Here is a 23,316-nt window from a genome sequence, read left to right as displayed (position 1 = left end):
TCAACACACACAACTTGACAAATGAAACTCGCCCTAAAACACACACAAGTCTGGTATTATCTTTCAAAAATAAAAATCTGATTAATAAACAGACAAACTACAAGAGCAACAAATGTATCATATAGGAAATATGGCAGCTGTCAGTCACATGACCTGTCTATTATGTGTATGTGTAAGCTAATATATACTGCCAGGGGGAGGGCTTCCTGTTGGCTGGGGATTTATCAGGCTGCCAATTTAGCTTACAAATACTGAGGTAAAAATACTGAGCAAATAACGTGTTAACGAGGTCTAATACAGGAGGAGATGACATACAGGTATATACTATATACAGGAGCAGATGACCTACAGGTATATACTATATACAGGAGGAGATGACATACAGGTACATACTATATACAGGAGGAGATGACATACAGGTATATGCTATATATAGAAGATGACATACAGGTATATACTATATGCAGGAGGAGATGACAAACAGCAGGTATATACTATGTACAGGGGAGATGACATACAGGTATATACTATATACAGGAGATGACATACAGGTGTATACTATATATAAGGGAGATGACAAACATGTATATACTGAGGTGAAAATGAGAGGTGTGAGGTGAAAATGAAAAGGTGTGAGTGCAAAATGAGGAGTGAGGGAAAATAGTGGAGTGATCAGAAAATGACAGATGTGAGGTCGAAATGACAAGTGTTAGGGGGGAATGAGAGGAGTGAGGGAGAAAATGAGAGATGTGATTGGGAAAATAAGAGAAGAGAGGTGCTATAACTAACCACAGATATTTACTATGCCCACGCAACGCCGGGCTCTTCAGCTAGTATATATATATATGTGTGTGTATTAGCCACACCCACTCCATAGTTACATAATTATTAAGGTTGAAGGAAGACTATAAGTCCAGCTAGTTCAACCCATAGTCTAACCTAACATGCCCTAACATGTTGATCCAGAGGATGGCAAAAAAAAAACATGTGGCAAAGAGTAAGGCCTCTTTCACACTTCAGTTGTTTGGCGTCAGTCTAAAACCGCCATTTTCCTCAAATAACAGATCCGTCTTTTTTTTTTACAGATCCGTTATTTTCCCATAGACTTGCATTAGCGACGGATTGTGACGGATGGTCGTCCGTTCTATCCGCCATGCGACGGATCCGTCGAAATTTGGCGGACGTCATCTAGACATAGACGGACATTATAACGTTTTTTGTCAACGCCGAAATAGCGGATCGCGACGCATCCATCGCGTCCGCCATTCCATAGAATGGCCGCCTATCGCGACCATCATTTCGGCGGATCCGTCGCCCCAATCCGCTTTTTCAATTGCGCATGCTCAAAAAGTGGATTATTTTCCCAGACAACCCCCAAGTAACGGATCCGTCAAAAAAACGGACCCGTTAGAACCGTTTTCTCAACAATTGTGACGGATCTGTCGATCCGTCACTATGTCGGAAGTGACTGACGCCAAACAACTGAAGTGTGAAAGAAGCCTAAGCTCCACATTGGGGAAAAAAATTCCTTCCCGACTCCACATACGGCAATCAGACTAGTTCCCTGGATCAACGCCCTGTCAAGGAATCTAGTATATATACCCTGTAACATTATACTTTTCCAGAAAGGTATCCAGTCCCCTCTTAAATTTTAGTAATGAATCACTCATTACAACATCATACAGCAGAGAGTTCCATAGTCTCACTGCTCTTACAGTAAAGAATCCGCGTCTGTTATTATGCTTAAACCTTCTTTCCTCCAGATGTAGAGGATGCCCCCTTGTCCCTGTCTCAGGTCTATGATTAATAAGATCATCAGAAAGGTCTTTGTACTGTCCCCTCATATATTTATACATTAAAATAAGATCACCCCTTAGTCTTCGTTTTTCCAAACTAAATAGCCCCAAGTGTAATAACCTATCTTGGTAATGCAGACCCCCCAGTCCTCTAATAACCTTGGTCGCTCTTCTCTGCACCCGCTCTACTTCAGCTATGTCTTAATTATACACTGGAGACCAGAACTGTACATGGTATTCTAAGTGTGGTCGAACAAGTGACTTGTATAGAAGTAAAATTATGTTCTCCTGATCAGCATCTATGCCTCTTCTAATGCATCCCATTATTTTATTTGCTTTAGTAGCAGCTGCCTGACATTGGCCACTGAATGAGTTTGTCATCCACCCATACGCCCAGGTCTATATAGTATATACCTGTGTGTCATCTACTCCTGTATATAGTATATACCTGTGTCGTCATCTCCTGTATATAGTATATACCTGTGTGTCATCTCCCCTGTATATAGTATATACCTGTCATCTCCCCTGTATATAGTCTATACGTGTCATCTCCCCTGTATATAGTATGTACCTGTATATCTCCTCCTGTATATAGTATATACGTGTCATCTCCCCTGTATATAGTATATATGTGTGTCATCTCCTCCTGTATATAGAATATACCTGTGTCATCTCTCCTGTATATAGTATATATCTGTGTCATCTCTCCTGTATATAGTATATATCTGTGTGTCATCTCCCCTGTGTATAGTTTATACCTGTGTGTCATCTCCTCCGGTATATAGTATATATCTGTGTGTCATCTCCTCCTGTATTAGACCGCGTTCACACGTTATTTGGTCAGTATTTTTACCTCAGTATTTGTAAGCTAAATTGGCAGCCTGATAAATCCCCAGCCAACAGGAAGCCCTCCCCCCTGGCAGTATATATTAGCTCACACATACACATAATAGACAGGTCATGTGACTGACAGCTGCCGTATTTCCTATATGGTACATTTGTTGCTCTTGTAGTTTGTCTTCTTATTAATCAGATTTTTATTTTTGAAGTATAATACCAGACTTGTGTGTTTTAGGGCGTGCTTCATGTGTCAAGTTGTGTGTGTTGAGTTGCGTGTGGCGACATGCATGTAGCGACTTTTGTGAGATGAGTTTTGTGTGGCGACGTGCGTGTAGCAACTTTTTGTGTGTCAAGTTGCATGTGACAGGTTAGTGTAGCAAGTTGGGTGCAGCAAGTTTTGCACATGGCAAGTTTTGCGCGTGGCGAGTTTTATGTGTGGTGCTTTTTGAGTATGTGTAAGTTTTGTGTGAGGCAACTTTTGCATGTGTTGCAACTTTTGTGCATGTGGCAATTGTTTTGTGTGTGGCGAGTTTTCCATGAGGTGAGTTCTGCACGTGTGGCGAGTTTTGCGTGAGCCTAGTTTTGCATGTGGCGAGTTTTGAGCGGTGACTTTTGTGTTTCAACTTTTATGTGGCGAGGTTGGAGTATGTGTGGAGAAATGTGTGCTGAGGGTGGTACATGTGTTCCAGCACATGGTAGTGTGTGGCGCATTGTGTGTGTGTGTATTCATATCCCCGTGTGTGGTGAGTATCCCATGTCGGGGCCCCACCTTAGCAACTGTATAGTATATACTCTTTGGCGCCATCGCTCTCACTCTTTAAGTCCCGATTGTTCACATCTGGCAGCTGTCAATTTGCCTCCCAACACTTTTCCTTTCAATTTTTCCCCATTATGTAGATAGGGGCAAAATTGTTTGGTGAAATGGAACGCCGGGTTTAAACTTTCACCTCACAACATAGGCTATGACGCTCTTCGGGTCCAGACGTGTGACTGTGCAAAATTTTGTGGCTGTAGCTGCGACGGTGCAGATGCCAATCCCGGACATACACACACACATTCAGCTTTATATCTAACTAGCTGAAGAGCCCGGCGTTGCCTGGGCATAGTAAATATCTGTGCACCTCACTTCTCTTATTTTCCCATCACGCCTCTCATTTTCCCCCTCACATCTCTCATTTTCTCCCTTACACCTCTCATTTTCCACCTCACTCCTCTTATTTTCCCCCTCACTCCTCTCATTCCGCCCTAACACTTGTCATTTCGACCTCACATCTGTCATTTTCCGATCATTCCACTTTTTTCTCTCACTCCTCTCATTTTGCACTCACACCTTTTCATTTTCCTCTCAGTATATACATGTTTGTCATCTCCCTTATATATAGTATACACCTGTATGTCATCTCCTGTATATAGTATATACCTGTATGTCATCTACCCTGTAAATAGTATATACCTGCTGTATGTCATCTCCTCCTGTATATTGTATATACCTGTGTCATCTCCTCCTGTATATAGTACTGTATATACCTGTATGTCATCTCTTCTGTATATACTATATACCTGTATGTCATCTCCTCCTATATTGTATATACCTGTATGTCATCTCCTGTATATAGTATATACCTGTATGTCATCTCCCCTGTATATAGTATATACCTGCTGTATGTCATCTCCTCCTCTATATACCTATGTGTCATCTCTTTTATATAGTATATACCTGTGTCATCTCCTCCTGTATATAGTATATACCTGTAAGTCATCTCCTGTATATAGTATATACCTGTGTCATCTGCTCCTGTATATAGTATGTACCTGTATGTCATCTCCTCCTACATATAGTATATACCTGTGTCATCTGCTCCTGTATATAGTATATATCTGTGTGTCATCTCCTCCTGTATATAGCATATACGTGTCATCTGCTCCTGTATATATTTGTGTCATCTCCTCCTGTATACAGTATATACGTGTCATCTCCCCTGTATATAGTATATACCTGTCATCTCCTCCTGTATACAGTATATACATGTCATCTCCTCCTGAATATAGTATATATTGGTGTCATCTCCCCTGTATATAGTATGTACCTGTATGTCATCTCCTCCTGTATATAGTATATACCTGTGTGTCTTCTCCCCTGTATATGGTATATACCTGCGTGTCATCTCCCCTGCATTTACCTGTCATCTTCCCTGTATATAGTATGTACCTGTATGTCATCTCCCCTGTATATAGTATATACCAGTGTGTCATCTCCCCTGTATATAGTATATATGTGTGTGTCATCTCCTCCTGTGTATAGTATATACCTGTATGTCATCTCCTCCTGTATATAGTATATACCTGTGTGACAGCACGGTGGCGCAGTGGTTAGCACGGCAGCCTTGCAGCGCTGGGGTCCTGGGTTCTAATCCCACCCAGGACAACATCTGCAAAGAGTTTGTATGCTCTCTCTGTGTTTGCGTGGGTTTCATTCGGGCACTCCGGTTTCCTCCCACATTCCAAAGACCTACTGATAGGGATTCTAGATTGTGAGCCCCAACGGGGACAGTGATGATAATGTGTGCAAACTGTAAAGCGCTGCGGAATATGTTAGCGCTATATAAAAATAAAGATTATTATTATTATATATCTGTGTGTCATCTCCTCCTGTATATAGTATCTACCTGTATGTCAATAGTATGTACCTGTATGTCATCTCCTCCTGTATTAGACCTCGTTCACACGTTATTTGCTCAGTATTTTTACCTCATTATTTGTAAGCTAAATTGGCAGCCTGATAAATCCCCAGCCAACAGGAAGCCCTCCCCCCTGGCAGTATATATTAGCTTACACATACACATAATAGACAGGTCATGTGACTGACAGCTGCCGCATTTCCTATATGGTACAGTTGTTGCTCTTGTATTTTGTCTGCTTATTAATCAGATTTTTATTTTTGAAGGGTAATACCAGACTTGTGTGTTTTTTGGCGAGTTTCAAGTGTCAAGTTGTGTGTGTTGAGTTGCGTGTGGCGACATGCATGTAGCGACTTTTGTGAGATGAGTTTTGTGTAGTGACATGCGTGTAGCAACTTTTTGTGTGTCGAGTTGCATGTGACAGGTTAGTGTAGCAAGTTGTGTGCAGCAAGTTCTGCGCATGGCGAGTTTTGCGCGTGGAGGCAACTTTTGCATGTGTTGCAACTTTTGTGCTAGTGGCAATTTTTCCGCGTGTGCAAGTTTTGCGTGTGGTGAGTTTTCCACGAGGTGAGTTTTGAGCAGCGACTTTTGTGTTTTGACTTTTATGTGGCGAGGTTGGTGTATGTGTGGTGAAATGTGTGCTGAGGGTGGTACATGTGTTCAAGCACGTGGTAGTGTGTGGCACATTTTGTGTGTGTGTTCATATCCCCGTGTGTGGTGAGTATCCCATGTCGGGGCCCTACCTTAGCAACTGTACAGTATATACTCTTTGGCGCCACTCTTTAAGTCCCCCTTGTTCACATCTGGCAGCTGTCAATTTGCCTCCAACACTTTTCCTTTCACTTTTTCCCCATTATGTAGATAGGGGCAAAATTGGTGAATTGGAACGCACGGGGTTAAAATTTTGCCTCACAACATAGCCTATGACGCTCTCGGGGTCCAGACGTGTGACTGTGCAAAATTTTGTGGTTGTAGCTGCGACGGTGCAGATGCCAATCCCGGAGATACACACACACATACACACACACATTCAGCTTTATATATTAGACTAGCTGAAGAGCCCGGCGTTGCCTGGGCATAGTAAATATCTGTGGTTAGTTATAGCACGTCACTTCTCTTATTTTCCCATCACGCCTCTCATTTTCCCCCTCACATCTCTCATTTTCTCCCTCACACCTCTCATTTTCTCCCTCACTCCTCTCATTCCCCCCAACACTTGTCATTTCGACCTCACATCTGTCATTTTCCAATCACTACACTATTTTCCCTCACTCCTCTCATTTTGCACTCACACCTTTTCATTTTCACCTCACACCTCTCATTTTCACCTCAGTATATACATGTTTGTCATCTCCCTTATATATAGTATACACCTGTATGTCATCTCCTGTATATAGTATATACCTGTATGTCATCTCCCCTGTACATAGTATATACCTGCTGTTTGTCATCTCCTCCTGCATATAGTATATACCTGTATGTCATCTCCCCTGTATATAGTATATACCTGTATGTCATCTCCTCCTATATATAGTATATACCTGTATGTCATTTCCTCCTATATATAGTATATACCTGTATGTCATCTCCTCCTATATATAGTATATACCTGTATGTCATCTTCTATATATAGTATATACCTGTATGTCATCTCCTCCTGTATATAGTATATACCTGTGTGTCATCTCCCCTGTATATAGTATATATCTGTGTCATCTCCTCCTGTATATAGTATATACCTATATGTCATCTTCTATATATAGCATATACCTGTATGTCATCTCCTCCTGTATGTAGTATATACCTGTAGGTAATCTGCTCCTGTATATAGTATATACCTGTGTGTCATCTCCTCCTGTATTTAGTATAAACCTGTATGTCATCTCCTCCTGTATATAGTATGTACCTGTATGTCATCTCCTCCTCTATATAGTATATACCTGTGTGCTATCTCTCCTGTATATAGTATATATCTGTGTGTCATCTCCCCTGTATATAGTATATACCTGTGTGATCTCCTGTATTAGACCTCGTTAACACGTTATTTGCTCAGTATTTTTACCTCAGTATTTGTAAGATAAATTGGCAGCCTGATAAATCCCCAGCCAACAGGAAGCCCCCCCCCCTGGCAGTATATATTAGCTCACACATACACATAATAGACAGGTCATGTGACTGACAGCTGCTGTATTTCCTATATGATACATTTGTTGCTCTTGTAGTTTGTCTGCTTATTAATCAGATTTTTTTTTTTGAAGGCTAATACCAGACTTGTGTGTGTTTTAGGGCGAGTTTCGTTTGTCAAGTTGTGTGTGTTGAGTTTTGTGTGGCAACATGCGTGTAGCAACTTTTTGTGTGTCGAGTTGCATGTAACAGGTTAGTGTAGCAAGTTGTGTGCAGCAAGTTTTGAGCATGGCGAGTTTTGCGCGTGGTGAGCTTTATGTCTGGTGCCTTTTGAGTATGTGCAAGTTTTGTGTGAGGCAACTTTTGCATGTGTTGCAAATTTTGTGCATGTGGCAATTTTTCAGTGTGTGCAAGTTTTGCGTGTGGCGAGTTTTGAGCGGCGACTTTTGTGTTTCAACTTTTATGTGGCGAGGTTGGTGTATGTGTGGTGAAATGTGTGCTGAGGGTGGTATATGTGTTCAAGCACGTGGTAGTGTGTGGCGCATTTTGTGTGTGTTCATATCCCCATGTGTGGTGAGTATCTCATGTCGGGGCCCCACCTTAGCAACTGATCGGTATATACTCTTTTGCGCCATCGCTCTCATTCTTTAAGTCCCCCTTGTTCACATCTGGCAGCTGTCAATTTGCCTCCAAGACTTTTCCTTTCACTTTTCCCCATTATGTAGATAGGGGCAAAATTATTTGGTGAATTGGAAAGCGCGGGGTTAAAATTTCACCTCACAACGTAGCCTATGACGCTCTCAGGGTCCAGTTAAATAAATAGGGCAGCACACTGCAGCGCCAAAACATGCAAACTTGAAAAAACGAAATTTGAACTGCATTACTGCACTAGAAATATGAAAAATGAGAGCTTTTAGCGCACAAAAATGGCCAATTTTATGTGTACCTCGTAGCCACGTTAAGGCATCTCTCTTATACGAGGTCCTACGTTTGACCTACCTCACTGAGAATAAACGTCTCCATCTGAATGGGTACATGTAAAAACCTCTTCTTGGACTCAAATTCTCTCTCTATGTGGAGGGGTATTGGACCTACTATAATTAAAACACCTGAATCTAGGAGGCGGGGAGTGCACGATCAGAAGGCTAGAGAATACATTTCAAAAACCTGACCTGCACATCCAAACATAGACTGAGTGTGAACAGGTGCTGAACCCAGAGTCGCCAACTCGTATATAGTTAAATAAATAGGGCAGCACGAGTTGGCGACTCTGGGTTCAGCACCTGTTCACACTCAGTCTATGTTTGGATGTGCAGGTCAGGTTTTTGAAATGTATTCTCTAGCCTTCTGATCGTGCACTCCCCGCCTCCTAGCTTCAGGTGTTTTACTTATAGTAGGTCCAATACCCCTCCACATAGAGAGAGAATTTGAGTCCAAGAAGAGGTTTTTACATGTACCCATTCAGATGGAGACGTTTATTCTCAGTGAGGTAGGTCAAACGTAGGACCTCGTATAAGAGAGATGCCTTAACGTGGCTACGAGGTACACATAAAATTGGCCATTTTTGTGCGCTGAAAGCTCTCATTTTTCATATTTCTAGTGCAGTAATGCAGTTCAAATTTCGTTTTTTCAAGTTTGCATGTTTTGGCGCTGCAGTGTGCTGCCCTATTTATTTAACTATATACGAGTTGGCGACTCTGGGTTCAGCACCTGTTCACACTCAGTCTATGTTTGGATGTGCAGGTCAGGTTTTTGAAATGTGCTCTCAGGGTCCAGACGTGTGACTGTGCAAAATCTTGTTGCTGTAGCTGCGACGCTTCCAACACTTTTCCTTTCACTTTTTTCCCCATTATGTAGATAGGGGCAAAATTGTTTGGTGAATTGGAACGCGCGGGGTTAATATTTCGCCTCAAAATATAGCCTATGACGCTCTCGGGGTCCAGACGTGTGACTGTGCAAAATTTTGTGGCTGTAGCTGCGACGGTGCAGATGCCAATCCCGGACACACACACACACACACACACACACACACACACACACACACACACACACACACACACCCACACCCACCCACACACCACACACCACACACCCACACCTTTATATAGTAGATATATAATGCTGAATGTGTATGTGTGTGTATGTATGTCTGGGATTGGTATCTGCACCGTCGCAGTTGCAGCCACAAAATTTTGCAGTCACACGTCTGGACCCCGAGAGCGTCATAGGCTATGTTGTGAGGCGAAATTTTAACCCCGCACGTTCCAATTCACCAATTTTGCCCCTATCTACATAATGGGGAAAAAGTGAAAGGAAAAGTGTTGGAGGCAAATTGACAGCTGCCAGATGTGAACAAGGGGGACTTAAGGAATGAGAGTGATGGCGCCAAAGAGTATATACCGTACAGTTGCTAAGGTGGGGCCCCGACATGGGATACTCACCACACACGGGGATATGAACACACACACAAAATGCGCCACACACAACCAGGTGCTTGAAAACATATACCACCCTCAGCACACATTTCACCCCACATACACCAACCTCGCCACTTAATAGTCGAAACACAAAAGTCGCCGCTCAAAACTCGCCACGCGCAAAACTCGCCACATGCAAAACTAGGCTCACGCAAAACTCGCCACACATGCAAAACTCACCTCATGGAAAACTCTCCACATGCAAAACTAGGCTCACGCAAAACTCACCACACGTGCAAAACTCACCTCATGGAAAACTCGCCACACGCAAAACTTGCACAGGCGGAAAAATTGCCACATGCACAAAAGTTGCAACACATGCAAAAGTTGCTTCACACAAAACTTGCACATACTCAAAACGCACCACACATAAAACTCGCCACGCGCAAGACTCGCCATGCGCAAAACTTGCTGCACACAACTTGCTATACTAACCTGTCACATGCAACTCGACACAAAAAGTTGCTACACGCATGTCGCCACACAAAACTCATCTCACAAAAGTCGCTACATGCATGTCGCCACATGCAACTCAACACACACAACTTGACACATGAAACTCGCCCTAAAACACACAAGTCTGGCATTATCCTTCAAAAACACACAGGTATATACTATATACAGGAGGAGATGACACACTGGTATATACTATATACAGGGGAGATGACATACAGGTACATACTGTATACAGGGGAGATGACACACAGGTACATACTATATACAGGGTAGATGACACACATGTATATATTATATACAGGGGAGATGACACATAGGTATATACTATATACAGGAGGAGATGACACACAGATATATACTATATACAGGAGGAGATGACACACAGGTATATACTATATACAAGAGGAGATGACACAGGTATATACTATATACAGGAGGAGATGACATACAGGTACATACTATATACAGGAGGAGATGACATACAGGTACATACTATATACAGGAGATGACATACAGGTATATACTATATACAGGAGGAGATGACACACAGATATATACTATATACAGGAGGAGATGACACACAGGTATATACTATATACAGGAGGAGATGACACACAGGTACATACTATATACAGGGGAGATGACACACGTATATACTATATACAGGAGGAGATGACACACAGATATATAATATACACAGGAGCAGATGACACACAGGTATATACTATATACAGGAGGAGATGACACGCGTACATACTATATACAGCAGGAGATGACACACAGGTATATACTATATGCAGGAGATGACACACAGGTACATACTATATACAGGAGGAGATGACATACAGGTATATACTATATACAGGAGATGACATACAGGTGTATACCATATATAAGGGAGATGGCAAACATGTATATACTGAGGGGAAAATGAGAGGTGTGAGGTGAAAATGAAAAGGTGAGAGTGCAAAATGAGGAGTGGGGGAAAATAGTGGAGTGATCGGAAAATGACAGATGTGAGGTCAAAATGGCAAGTGTTAGGGGGAATGAGAGGAGTGAGGGGGAAAATGAGAGGTGTAAGGGAGAAAATGAGAGATGTGAGGGGGAAAATGAGAGGTGTGATGGGAAAATAAGAGAAGTGAGGTGCTATAACTAACCACAGATATTTACTATGCCCAGGCAACGCCGGGCTCTTCAGCTAGTATTAGATATAATCATTATAATTTGTTATAACTAAGCACAGTCAGTTACTATACCTGGGCAACTGCAGACTCTTCAGCTAGTAAAAATATAAACCTAAAAGCAGATACTTGTCTCTAGGTCCCAACTGAATAATAATGAAGGCTTGTATGCACGTATAAGAAACAAATGAGAACACTTGCTCCCGTGTCTAAAAGAATACAGTTCACTGCAATAGTTTCTTAATGAGCTTTTGACAACTGAAAGTGCTCTGTAATGGCTTCCTATGTGCTCACCAGGGTTGAGCGACCTTCACTTTTATAGGGTCGGGTTTCACGAAACCCGACTTTTGGAAAAGTCGGGTCGAGTGAAATCGGCCGATCCTATAAAAAAGTCGGGGTCGGCCGAAACTCGAAACCCAATGCAGTGCATTGGGTTTCCATGGTTCCCAGGGTCTGAAGGCGCGGAAACTCTCCTTCAGGCCCTGGGATCCATATTTAAGTGTAAAATATAGAATTAAAATAAAAAATATCCTTATACTTACCCTCTGACGCGCCCTGGTACTAACCGGGAACCTTCCTTCCTTAGAATCAGCCTTCCAGGACCTTCGGTGACGTCGCGGGTGACGTCGCGGCTTGTGATTGGCCGCGCGGCCGCCCATGTGACCGCTCGCGCGGCCAATCACAAGCCGCGACGTCACCCGCGACGTCACCGAAGATCCTGGAAGGGCTGATTCTTAGGAAGGAAGGCTGTCGGAAGGAAGCAGGGCGCTTCCGAGGGTGAGTATATTCCTATTAGGTATATACTCACCCTCGGAAGCGCCCTGCTTCCTTCCGAAGGAGGAAGGCTGCCGGTTAGTACCAGGGCGCGTCAGAGGGTAAGTATTGCAATATTTTTTATTTTAATTCTATATTTTACACTTTAATCTGAATTCCGATACCAATTCCCGATATCTTAAACATATCGGGAATCGGGATCGGAATTCCGATTCCAGATTCAAAAGATCGCCGACTTCATGGCCGACCCCCCACTGGGGTCGGGTCGGGTTTCATGAAACCCGACCTTGCCAAAAGTCGGCGACTTTTGAACAATTTCGACCCGTTTCGCTCAACCCTAGTGCTCACTATTTGCTTTTCATTTCTCAGGTGTTATAAGGAAGGCCGTTTTATCATTGGCCGTTATGAGCCACATATACAAATCTGTCCTAACTATTCTTTTCCATGTCTTCTAATAGAGAACCTTTTTTATTACTTTATGTACATTGTTTTGATTGTTCTCAATCTGTTTTTGCTAGGTGAGGAAACCCACAGTAAAATCCTGTATCTTTGACTCAGAAGCAGTCGCATGGGACCCTCAAAAAAAGCAAATCCAGCCGTTTCAAGTTCTGACTACAAGAAAACGAAAGGTTTGTGTATTTTTTTTTTAAGATTAATATTTAAATTGTACATTTTGTTGAATTGCGTTATTGCCTGCTGCCTATGTAGAAAATAGGATGACCTCAAGATCCTTTAGTATTTTAAATACATTTTTTATTTTAATTCCTATTGGTTGGATGAGATGTAGTTTTGAATCTTTCACACTACAATGTCAGGTACTGGAATTAAAGGGTAATAATTTAACATGAGCTAAAATGGTGGGGAAAAAAACAGCGCATTTTTGTCTTTTCTTGTTATTTTTATGGTGTTCAAAGTGCAACAAAAATGACCACAAAGGAAACCTGATTTTACAGGTTGTAATGATAGCAATAACAAACATATATGCAGAACCACAGAGTTGGGTATTACTATTACTCTGTGCACTTTTATTTATCATTGAAGGTTAGGATTCTTTCATGTAGGGATTTCTTATCACTGTGAATCAGCATTTAGTGCAGCAGCCCAGGTAGAAAAGAGTCAGACTCCTCACTGAGACAGTTGCCAGGCAGATTGCATGGTAAGACTTCTTTCACACTTCCGTCGGTATGGGTCCGTCCCATTGCGTCGGGCCGATGTACCGACAGGCGTTGTGAATTTACTGCATGATGTGGGCAGCGGATGCAGTTTTTCGACGCATCCGCTGCCCATTCTGCAGTCCGGGGGAGGAGGGGGTAGATTTTCGGCCACGCATGCGCGGTCGAAAATGGCGGACGCGACGCACATAAAACGTCACTCCAGTGGGATAGAAGAAGACTATCGTGTCAGCTTGGATAAAAGGATGGACTCTGTTTACACTTGCTGTTTATCATGCCTCATATGTGCCATTTCCGGAATCTGTCCCTGAATGTCACCCATCTGAGAAACTTTGTCATCTTCACATGTTATATTATGTCATCTATGGCTGTGATCCTTTTTGTCTGTGTAAAAGTTTCATCTGTTTTTAACCTCTTTCCAACATCGGGTGTAATAATACGCCAATGTTGGATACCCTCACTTTTGATGTGGGCTCCAGTGGTGAGCCCACATAGTTTCCGGCACGTGTCAGCTGTTTTGAACAGCTGACATGTGCTGCTAACAACCGTGGGAGGAATTGCGATCCTCTTAACTCACTAAATGCCGCTGTCAAACTGACATTGGCATTTAACACGCGCCTCCTTCAAGTGTGCCGTAAATCACGCCCATCGGTGACCCCTGTCACTTGATCGCGGGTCATCGATGGGTTGCCATGACAATCAGAGGTCTCCAGCAGACCTCTATGGTTGTGACTACTGGATTGCTATGAGCACCACCCAGTGGTTAGCGCTCATAGCAAGTGAGGAATTCTTCTGCATACAGTTAATCTGATCATCGCCTGTATGTAGCAGAGCCGATTGAGTTATGGCAGTTTCTAGTCTCCCATGGGTACTATTGAAGCATGCCAAACTTTAAAAAAAAAATGGGGCTTTTTTGTGTTACTCACCGTAAAATCCTTTTCTCCGAGACGCTCATTGGGGGACACAGGACTGTGGGTGTATGCTACTGCCGCCAGGAGGCTGACACTAAGTAAACATGAAAAAAAGTTTAGCTCCTTCTCCGTCGTATACACCATGACACTGGCCACCGAAGAACCTAGTTTTGTGCAAAAGCAGTAGGAGAACAAAAGAAAAAAATACATCAGCATTAATACAGAAATATCATGTCTAGAAACGACCCCACTGACTGATAAAGTCAGAAACAAAAAGGAGCCATCTGGCTAACAAAGAAGGAGCTGTGTCCCCCAATGAGCGTCTCGGAGAAAAGGATTTTACGGTGAGTAACACAAAAATCTCTATATTTCTCCTTCGCCTCATTGGGGGACACAGGACTGTGGGATGTCCTAAAGCAGTCCCTGGGTGGGGAATTAACTCACCGGTTTAGTATCCAGGCAACTGCCTGCTACAAGTGCGCTACTGCTGCCTGAAGAATCCTTCTACCCAGACTTGCATCTGCAGAAGTCTTAGTGTGGATATTGTAGTGTTTGGAAAAGGTATGCAAAGTAGACCAGGTTGCAGCCCTGCAAACCTGTTCTGCTGAAGCCTGGTGCCGAAGCACCCAGGAAGCCCCCCAATGCTCGAGTGGAATGTGCTTTGATTCCAGCTGGAACTACCATGCCCTTGACGAGATATGCCTCCTGAATAGCCGATCGTATCCACCTGGCCAAGGTAGATTTTGAGGCAGCGAATCCTTTCCTGCGACCCTCCAGGAAGACAAACAGCGCATCCGCCTGCCGAAAAGGAGCCGTCCGAGAAATGTACCTCCTCAGCGCTCTCACTAGGTCTAACGTATGGAGAGGTTTTTTCACACGGTGTGTCGGCGCTGGGCAAAAAAGGTAGAACGATGTCCTCGTTAATGTGAAACGAGGAAACTACCTTTGGCAAATAGGAGGGTGCTGGTCTGAGCACCACTTTATCCTGATGGAACCGTAGAAAAGGAGCACGGCAGGATAGAGCTGCCAGCTCTGATACCCGTCTAATGGAAGTTATGGCCACCAAGAATATGACCTTCCAGGAAAGGTAAGTTAAAGAGAAGTCCTGAAGGGGTTCGAAAGGAGTTTCCTGCAAGGCGATTCTGCGCTGAAAAAGCACCGACAAGGCTGATATTTCTCTTTTAAGAGTACTTGGTGCCAGTCCTGAATCCAGGCCGACTTGGAGAAAGGCAAGAATGTCTGGGATGGAGAAGCATTGTGGAGGTAGTCCACGCTTTCTGCAACATGAAATGAAAACCTTCCAGGTGTGATGATAAATACGTGCCGAGACGGATTTCCATGCGCTAATCATGGTAGCGGCTACCTCTTGGGAGAACCCGGCCTGTGGTAGAACCCAAGATTCAAATGCCAGGCCGTTAAACACAGGGCCCCTAAGTTCTGGTGGTAGATCGGGATGTGGACTGCTGAAATCACCGAGTGATTCCTCTCGGCCCAGCAGAGTATTTGCTTTACCTCCTGCATGGCCGCCCTGCTGCGGGTACCCCCTTGATGATTTATGTATGCCACGGCTGTGGCATTGTCTGATTGAATCCGGACAGGGCGGCCTGCCAGAAGATGATGGAAATGCTGCAAAGCCAGCCGAACTGCTCAAATCTCTAAAAGATTCATCGGAAGACCTTACTCCCGAGAGGACCAGCGTCCCTGAGCTGTGTGGTGATAAAACAATGCTACCCAACCGAGGAGACTGGTATCTGTCGTGACTACTAGCCAATGGGTTGCGGGAAAGGGTTTCCCCTTTAGTAGGGACTGACTGGTTAACCACCATGAGAGAGCTTGCCTGACCTGGAGACAGACGGCACTTGAGATTGAGGGAGAACGGACTCTTGTCCCATGCTGTTAAAAGTGCATGTTGGAGAGGGCGAAGATGGAGTTGCGCAAATGGCACCGCTTCCATTGCCGCAACCATCCTTCCCAAGACCCTCATGTAGAACCGGATCGTATGACAGTTTGGCCGATGAAGGACCCACACCTCTTGCCGAAGAGTCAGGACTTTGTCCTGGGGCAAAATTGTCAGAGCTTGAGGTGTCGAAAATCATCCCTAGAAAAGAAATTTTCCTCGCTGACCCGAAAGGACGGCCCCTTGATAAGATCGTCTAGATATGGTAAAACGAGTATGCCTCGGGAGTGCAGAATGGACACAACCGCCGCCATGACATTTGTGAATACTCTGGGTGCGGTGGCCAGCCCGAAAGGTAAGGCCATGAACTGAAAATGCAGGTTGTTTATGGCAAAGCGTAGAAACCTTTGGTGCGAAGGAAATATGGCAATATGCAGGTAGGTATCCTGAATGTCTATTGAGGCTAAGCCCCCTTTTCCCATTGACACAATGACTGACCGGAGGGATTCCATTCGAAAGCGACGAATGTAGACAAAGCTGTTTAAACGTTGCAGGTCCAAAATGGGCCTTTCCGTTCCGTCTCTTTTGGGAACTATGAAGATTGGAATAAAACCCCTGAAATCTCTCTTCTTTTGGAACTGGAATGATGACCCCTTGGAGTTGAAGGGACTCTATTGAATTGAACAGGGCTTGAAGCCGGGCTTCTGACCTGGGAAAACGGGATGGGAAGAACCGGCACAGGGGTGGCAGACCAACTCTATCTTGTATCCTGAGGACACCAGCTCTCTTACCCACCTGTTGTGAACCATGGTGAGCCAGGCCTGGTGAAATGAGAGTAGGCGGCCGCCAACTTTGTCGGTGGTGACCAGAGGACGCCTCCAGTCACTTGGCCGAAAACCTATGGGACCTAGATCTCCTTGATCTAGGCAGCTGGGATTATCTCGGTCCTGGTTGGGTCGACCTGGCGCAACGAGATTTGACGCTGGGGTCCACCTGGTATTACGAAAGAGTTTGAAACAGGCCTGAAACTGGCAACGAAAAGGCTGTTTAATCCTTTGTTGTGGGAGAAAATTGCTTTCCCTCCTGTGGTATCAGAAATGAGCTGATCCAGTTTCTCTCCGAATAAACGGCCCCTCTGATAAGGGAGGGTTGTAAGCGATTTCTTGGAGGTAGAATCCGCCGGCCATGTTCTCAACGAGAGAGCCCTTCTAATGGCAATTGCATTTGCTGCTGCATCTAAGGACGCATTGATCAGATAGCTCCCAGCAAGAGCTATTTGATTTGACATTTCTGTCAACTCCATTGGCAGGTCCCTCTCCTGAAGAGCCTTAGTCAAAGATTCTGACATCATGGCCATCATGGCCTACCCATGTTGCCGCAAAAGAGGGTGAGAGGGCTGAACCTGAGGCCTCAAAAACTGAACGAGCCAAACTTTCTATAAGCCGATCCATAGGATCCCTAATAGAGGAGCCGTTGGGAAGGGATAACAGTGTGTTAGAGGCCAAGCGAGACACCGGAGGATCTACCGAAGGGGATTCTACCCATTTGTTACGTAGCTCAGGAGCAAAAGGGTATCTTGCCTTCAAGGCTTTTTGACCTGAAAAACGTCTGTCCGGACGTTCCCAGAGATCCTGGACCAAGTCCTCAAACTCAGAGTGAGAAGAGAAAACCCTATGAGACTGCTTGGCTCTCTTGAATGATACCTTGTGATCTGAGGTCAAGGCGGGTTCGTCTTCTACTCCCAGGGTCTGGTTAACGGCCTCAATTAGGCTGTTTACTGACTCCTGGAAACCAGGTGTCTCCAAATTAAGGGACCCCTCAGAATCATAGTCCGAACCGAGTTCACTGCTCTCTGCTGGGGAAGGTGATCGAGAGGCGGAACTCCAAGATGCAGATGCACCTGATGGACCGGGAGACCCTGTGAGGGTTCGCTTCCCCCGCGTCTGCCTAGTGCGAGCACGGCCCCTGCAGGCCGAAGGCTCTAGAGTCGGAGGATCTCTCTAAGGCAGGCGAACTGCTGTCCCTGACTCCAGCCAGGGTCTGAAGGGACTCGAATGCCTTAGTTAGGGATGCCATGGATTTCGAGAAGGACGTGACCCATTCCGGTGGAAACACCCCAGTTTCTGCATGAGTCGCAGGGGAAATCGCAGGGGAAATCGCAGGGGGGGGGGGGAGGGGGGGCTCCTGAGCGCGTTCAGAGCCACAGGCCTCGCAGAGACGATTACTCTGGGCATGCGAAAAAGCGAACCGACAGGCTACACATACGGTATATAGGACCGGGTGAGATTTGGTCCTTCTAGACGTGGTGCTCTGCAGATGCTATAATCAGGGGCTCTAGACTGAGGAAATGCAGATATTACTGCTGTCAGGCTGGGGGGAGTAGCACTTACCCCAGTCCTGTGTCCCCGTTCGCACTGTGGAACCTGTCACAGAGCGATGAGTGTGTGCTGTCTTTTTTTAAAAAGAGTGGCGTCATCAGTGAGCGGAACTGGCGGGATTGCAGCATCCCTGCGGCCTACAGCAGGCCAAAGCTGGGGCCTGGATTTCTCCTCTGCGAGGAAAAAAGGGGGCGGTCCCAGAAAATGACGTGTCGGAAGGGGCTGGGCTTCTGCCCGCGGCCTACCCCGGTCAGAAGCCGGGGAGTAAATGTAATGATCGCCCCAGAAGTGGCGAGAATACGTGGAGTATTCCTCACACGTGCTCGCTCGTTGATGGTTTGGGGAGATCGGACCCCTTCAAAAGGGTCTGTCGCCCCTGTCTCACTTCCAAGATGTAGAAAAAAGGGTCCAAAAGGTCTGGAACCCTGACGTGTGCCTCCTTCAGACACTAAGCATGGACTGGATTCTTCGGTGGCCAGTGTCAGGGTGTATACGACGGAGGAGGAGCTAAACTTTTTTTCAGTGGCGGCAGTAGCATTGACCCACAGTCCTGTGTCCCCCAATGTGAGGCGTAGGAGAAAAAAAAAAGGTTCAAATCACCCCGTTTTGCGCCATTCAAAATAAAACAATACCAAAAAAAAATCAAACCTACACATATTTGGTATCTCCGTGTTCAAAATCGCCCGAACGATCAATATAAAAAAATAATTAACCCGACTGCTCAACGGCGTAACAAGAAAAAGTCAAAACGCCAGAAGTACCTTTTTTTGGTTGCTGCAACATTGCATTAAAATGCAATTACAGGCGATCAAAAGAACATATCTGCACCAAAATTGTATCATTAGACGTCAGATTGGCGCACAAAGAATAAGCCCTCCCCCAACCTGAGATCACAAAAAATGGAGACACTACGGGTATCGGAAAATGCACAATTTCTTTTTTTTTTTTGTAACAAACTGGAATTTTTTTTCACCACTTAAAGGGAACCTGTCACCCCCAAAATCGATGGTGAGGTAAGCTCACCGTCATCAGGGTCTTATCTACAGCATTCTGTAATGCAGTAGGTAAGCCCCCAATGTGTCCTGAAAGAGGAGAAAAAGACGTTAGATTATACTCTCCCAGGGGCGGTCCCGCTGCGGTCTGGTCAAATGGGTGGATCAGGTCCGCTCCGGCGCCTCCCATCTTCATTCCATGACATCCTCTTCTGGTCTTCGCGCTGCGGCTCCGGCGCAGGTGTACTTTGTCTGCCCTGTTGAGGGCAGAGGAAAGTACTGCAGTGCGCAGGCGCAGGAAAGGTCATTTCCATATCAATTCACATGCTGATTTCTCAGTAATGAAGGAAACTGCTGGCCATGCAAAGGTTTTGCTGGATTGTCTGTGAAAGAGCTATATGGGCATAAAGATAGTTTGGGGTGTGAAGGTCTGATGACCGATTCCCTTTAAAAATTGTTGAACTGAACATTTCCTTTGCACGTTGTTACATACACACATGTGTTTGATGTGCTGCTGATTTATATTGCGCCTTAACGGTTTCCTTTGATCACCTATCTTTGCTTTGGTTTATTCTACATCTTTATCTTATTGACTGTTGTAGGATGTTGAAGCTTCTGACATAAAAGTCCAGGTCTGTGTGTATGCTTTCGACATGCTGTATCTCAATGGAGAGGTAAGTACTGCACATGGATTTTATCACTTCCATAAAATTTTAAAAACATTATGCTGTTCTTGTGTGGCTTTCTTACAGGTGTGACAATAATACTGACCATTTAACCCTCTGCATGCTATGGTCAATAACAATTGTTATATAGGTGATTGGTTAAGGTAGGGGTCTCATTCTCTCATCCCCTCCACCACGCTTCCAGTGACATGAAGCTGAGGATTGCTATTGAAATGTCCTGGATACTTGACATTTAGGGCTCGCTCACACTGTGGGATAACACAACCAAATTTAATTCTATGTTTTATTGGATAGCACTCTGCCCAATGTTATGCTATGGGGCAGTGCAGATCTGCTTTTTTTTTTTTTTTTTTTTTTAATCTGATCATGCGCCCCCAAACATGTCTATGGGTGTGTGTGAAACATCGGACAGTACTATGACCGCCAATAAGTCTTTTAACTGACCTGAGATATAAGAGAATAGCCTCCCCATACAGGTGACAATCCTTTAGCTATCAGCTGTACACTATAGTTGACAACTTGCTGCATCATCCACGATCAGTGTTTGCACCGTCCATATCTGTTTAACCCCTTAGATGCTGCTGTCAATAGTGACTATATCGTATAAATGGTTAACAGAGTGTGGGGGCTTCCTCCTTATCCCAATTGGTACCCTCAGATCATGATTTTGTGGTCCTGATGTTTGCCATGGCAATTCATAACCAAATAGCGACCTTAGAGTCTAACGGCTGTTGTAACCTGTTCAGAAGTTAGAGGCATTTAGGTGGTAACAATACACGTTTTCATTTCTGTCGTGTCACTTTGCATTAATTCCTGAAAATCACCTGAAGGGTTAATAAACTACCTGACTGCATTTTTCAATATGATAGAGGGTGCTGTTTTTAAAATGGTATAACACTCAGATGACACTCAGATCAAACTTTGACAGAGTTTGCTCTAAGAGGCATTAGGAGATCCATAATCTAAGGAAATTTAGGAGGTTTCTACATAAAAATCTAATGATCCTCCACTCCTAAGATCAAATGCCCCAATTCCTGATGTGCCTAAAACTCATTTAGCACAACACAATAGGGATGCAATGTATTGGACACTACTGTAAGCTTGCATATGTGCAATTTTCATTCTGCAATATCCACTCATGCTTATGTCTGGGAAAAGACCCATGGAGTCAAAATAGTCAGGAAACCTGTTAGGCTATGTGCACACGCTGCAGAGATTGTTGCGGATCCGCAGTGTTTTTTTCCACACAGAATTGCACCAAATCCTCAAAGGGTAGTTCAGGCAATGTTAATCAATAGGAATCCAGAATAGGTGTGCACATGCTCCGGAACATTCCGCACTGATTCGCAGTGTTTTATTTTTCGCAGCATGTCAATTCTTTTTGCAGATCTGCAGCGTTTCTGCACCCATTTACTTGCATTGAGTCAGTCAAATCTCCAGCCAAACTGCAGGTGTAAAAAGGTCTGCGGAAAAAACGCCGTAGAAAGGAAGGAGGAAGAGTGTGTGAGCTGAGAATATGTGCGTGTCTGTGTGCGGGTGGCTGTGTCTGTGCAGCTGTGTGCGGGTGTCTGTGTTTAGTCAGGCATCGTCTGATGGAACAGAGTCTCATCATCCAGTGACTGTGTTCAGTTGTAAAAAAAAAAAAAAATTCATACTCACCAAACACCTAATCCCCGACGCCCGCTTCTCCTGCAACAAAAATAAAATAATAAACCAACATATTCTTACCTTTCTGCCGTAGTCCATTTTAATTAAGAGTGTCCCACGACGATCTCACGTGTTGAACAGTCACATCATTGGGAGATGTGACCGCTCTGCCCGGCCTCAGGTGCTACACTGACAGGAGGTTATCACTCCCACAGTGTATCACTGCACCGCCGTGAGCGTTCATTGGAGTTCGTGCTGTCACTTGTTGCAGCACTGCATGAGAAAATTCTCACGCAGTGGTGCCGTAAGTGAGAGTATGAGCTCCGGTGAACTCTGATGCACTGCAGGAACGATTAGCTCCTGCCAGTGTATCACTGGAGGCAGGGTAGAGCGGTCATATCTCCCAATGTGACTGTTCTACACGTGAGATCGTCGTGGGACACTCGTTACTAAATGGACTACGGCGGACAGAAAGTATTTACGTTGGTTTATTATTTTATTTCTGTTGCAGGAGATCGAGGGATTCGGGGATTAGGCGATGTTGTAAGTATGGTAAATTAAGATTCAATAAAGGAGTCTGTGTGATTATTTCAATTAAAGGACTTTATTCTGGCTGTGTCTTTTATTTACCATATAACTATAGGATTAGTAATGGATAGATGTCTTATGGACTCCTCTCCATTACTAAGCCATGGGTTTAATGTCACTGGACAATACAAAGGTGACATCAACCCCACAAATATTACCATACTTGCCACCGCTACAGGGCAAGTGGGAAGAGCGAGGCTAAGTGCCAGAATTGGCACATCTATAAGATGCACCATTTCTGGGGCGGCTGAGAGCTGATGTGTTGAGCCTGGGGACTGCCAGTATACATGGCCCCTTCCCAGGCTATTAATATCAGCCCGCAGCTGTCTGCCTAGTCTTTGCTGGTTCAATTTTATATAGGGACCCCATGTCAATTTCTGGGAGGGTCCCCAGTAAACTAGCCAGCAAAGGCTAAGCAATCATCTGTGAGCTGATATTAATAGCCTGGGAACCTTTATGGCTATTGGCTCCTTCCCCGAATATTACATCAGCAGTCGGCTTTCCATCTGCTGGTTATTAAAATTAGGCAGGAGCCCACCCAATTTTTAAAAAAATATTTTTGAAAAATAAACAGATATTGCATTTTACGCAGATTTCTGAGGGTATGTTCCCACAGTCAGAAAATGCTGCGGGTTAAACGCTGCGTCCAGCGTCCAACCCGCAGCGGCCAGATGTTACAGCATAGTGGATGGAATTTCAAGAAATCCCATGTCCACTAT

General features: G+C 44.5%; 1 protein-coding gene across 3 annotated transcripts in view; it reads left to right on the top strand.

The window, feature by feature from the left end:
- Positions 1-23,316, top strand: part of LIG1 (DNA ligase 1) — a 389,895-nt gene that overhangs the window by 274,264 nt on the left and 92,315 nt on the right. For all 3 annotated transcript variants that reach the window (XM_069741985.1, XM_069741988.1, XM_069741987.1), the window contains 2 exons: positions 12,845-12,955; positions 20,279-20,350. In XM_069741985.1, the coding sequence (XP_069598086.1) occupies positions 12,845-12,955; positions 20,279-20,350 (183 nt within the window). The remainder of the gene's footprint in view (positions 1-12,844; positions 12,956-20,278; positions 20,351-23,316) is intronic.

The sequence above is a fragment of the Ranitomeya imitator genome, chromosome 10 (assembly GCF_032444005.1).
Source record: "Ranitomeya imitator isolate aRanImi1 chromosome 10, aRanImi1.pri, whole genome shotgun sequence".
In the NCBI taxonomy this organism is placed as follows: domain Eukaryota; kingdom Metazoa; phylum Chordata; class Amphibia; order Anura; family Dendrobatidae; genus Ranitomeya; species Ranitomeya imitator.
This window is presented reverse-complemented; position numbering and strand designations above follow the sequence as displayed.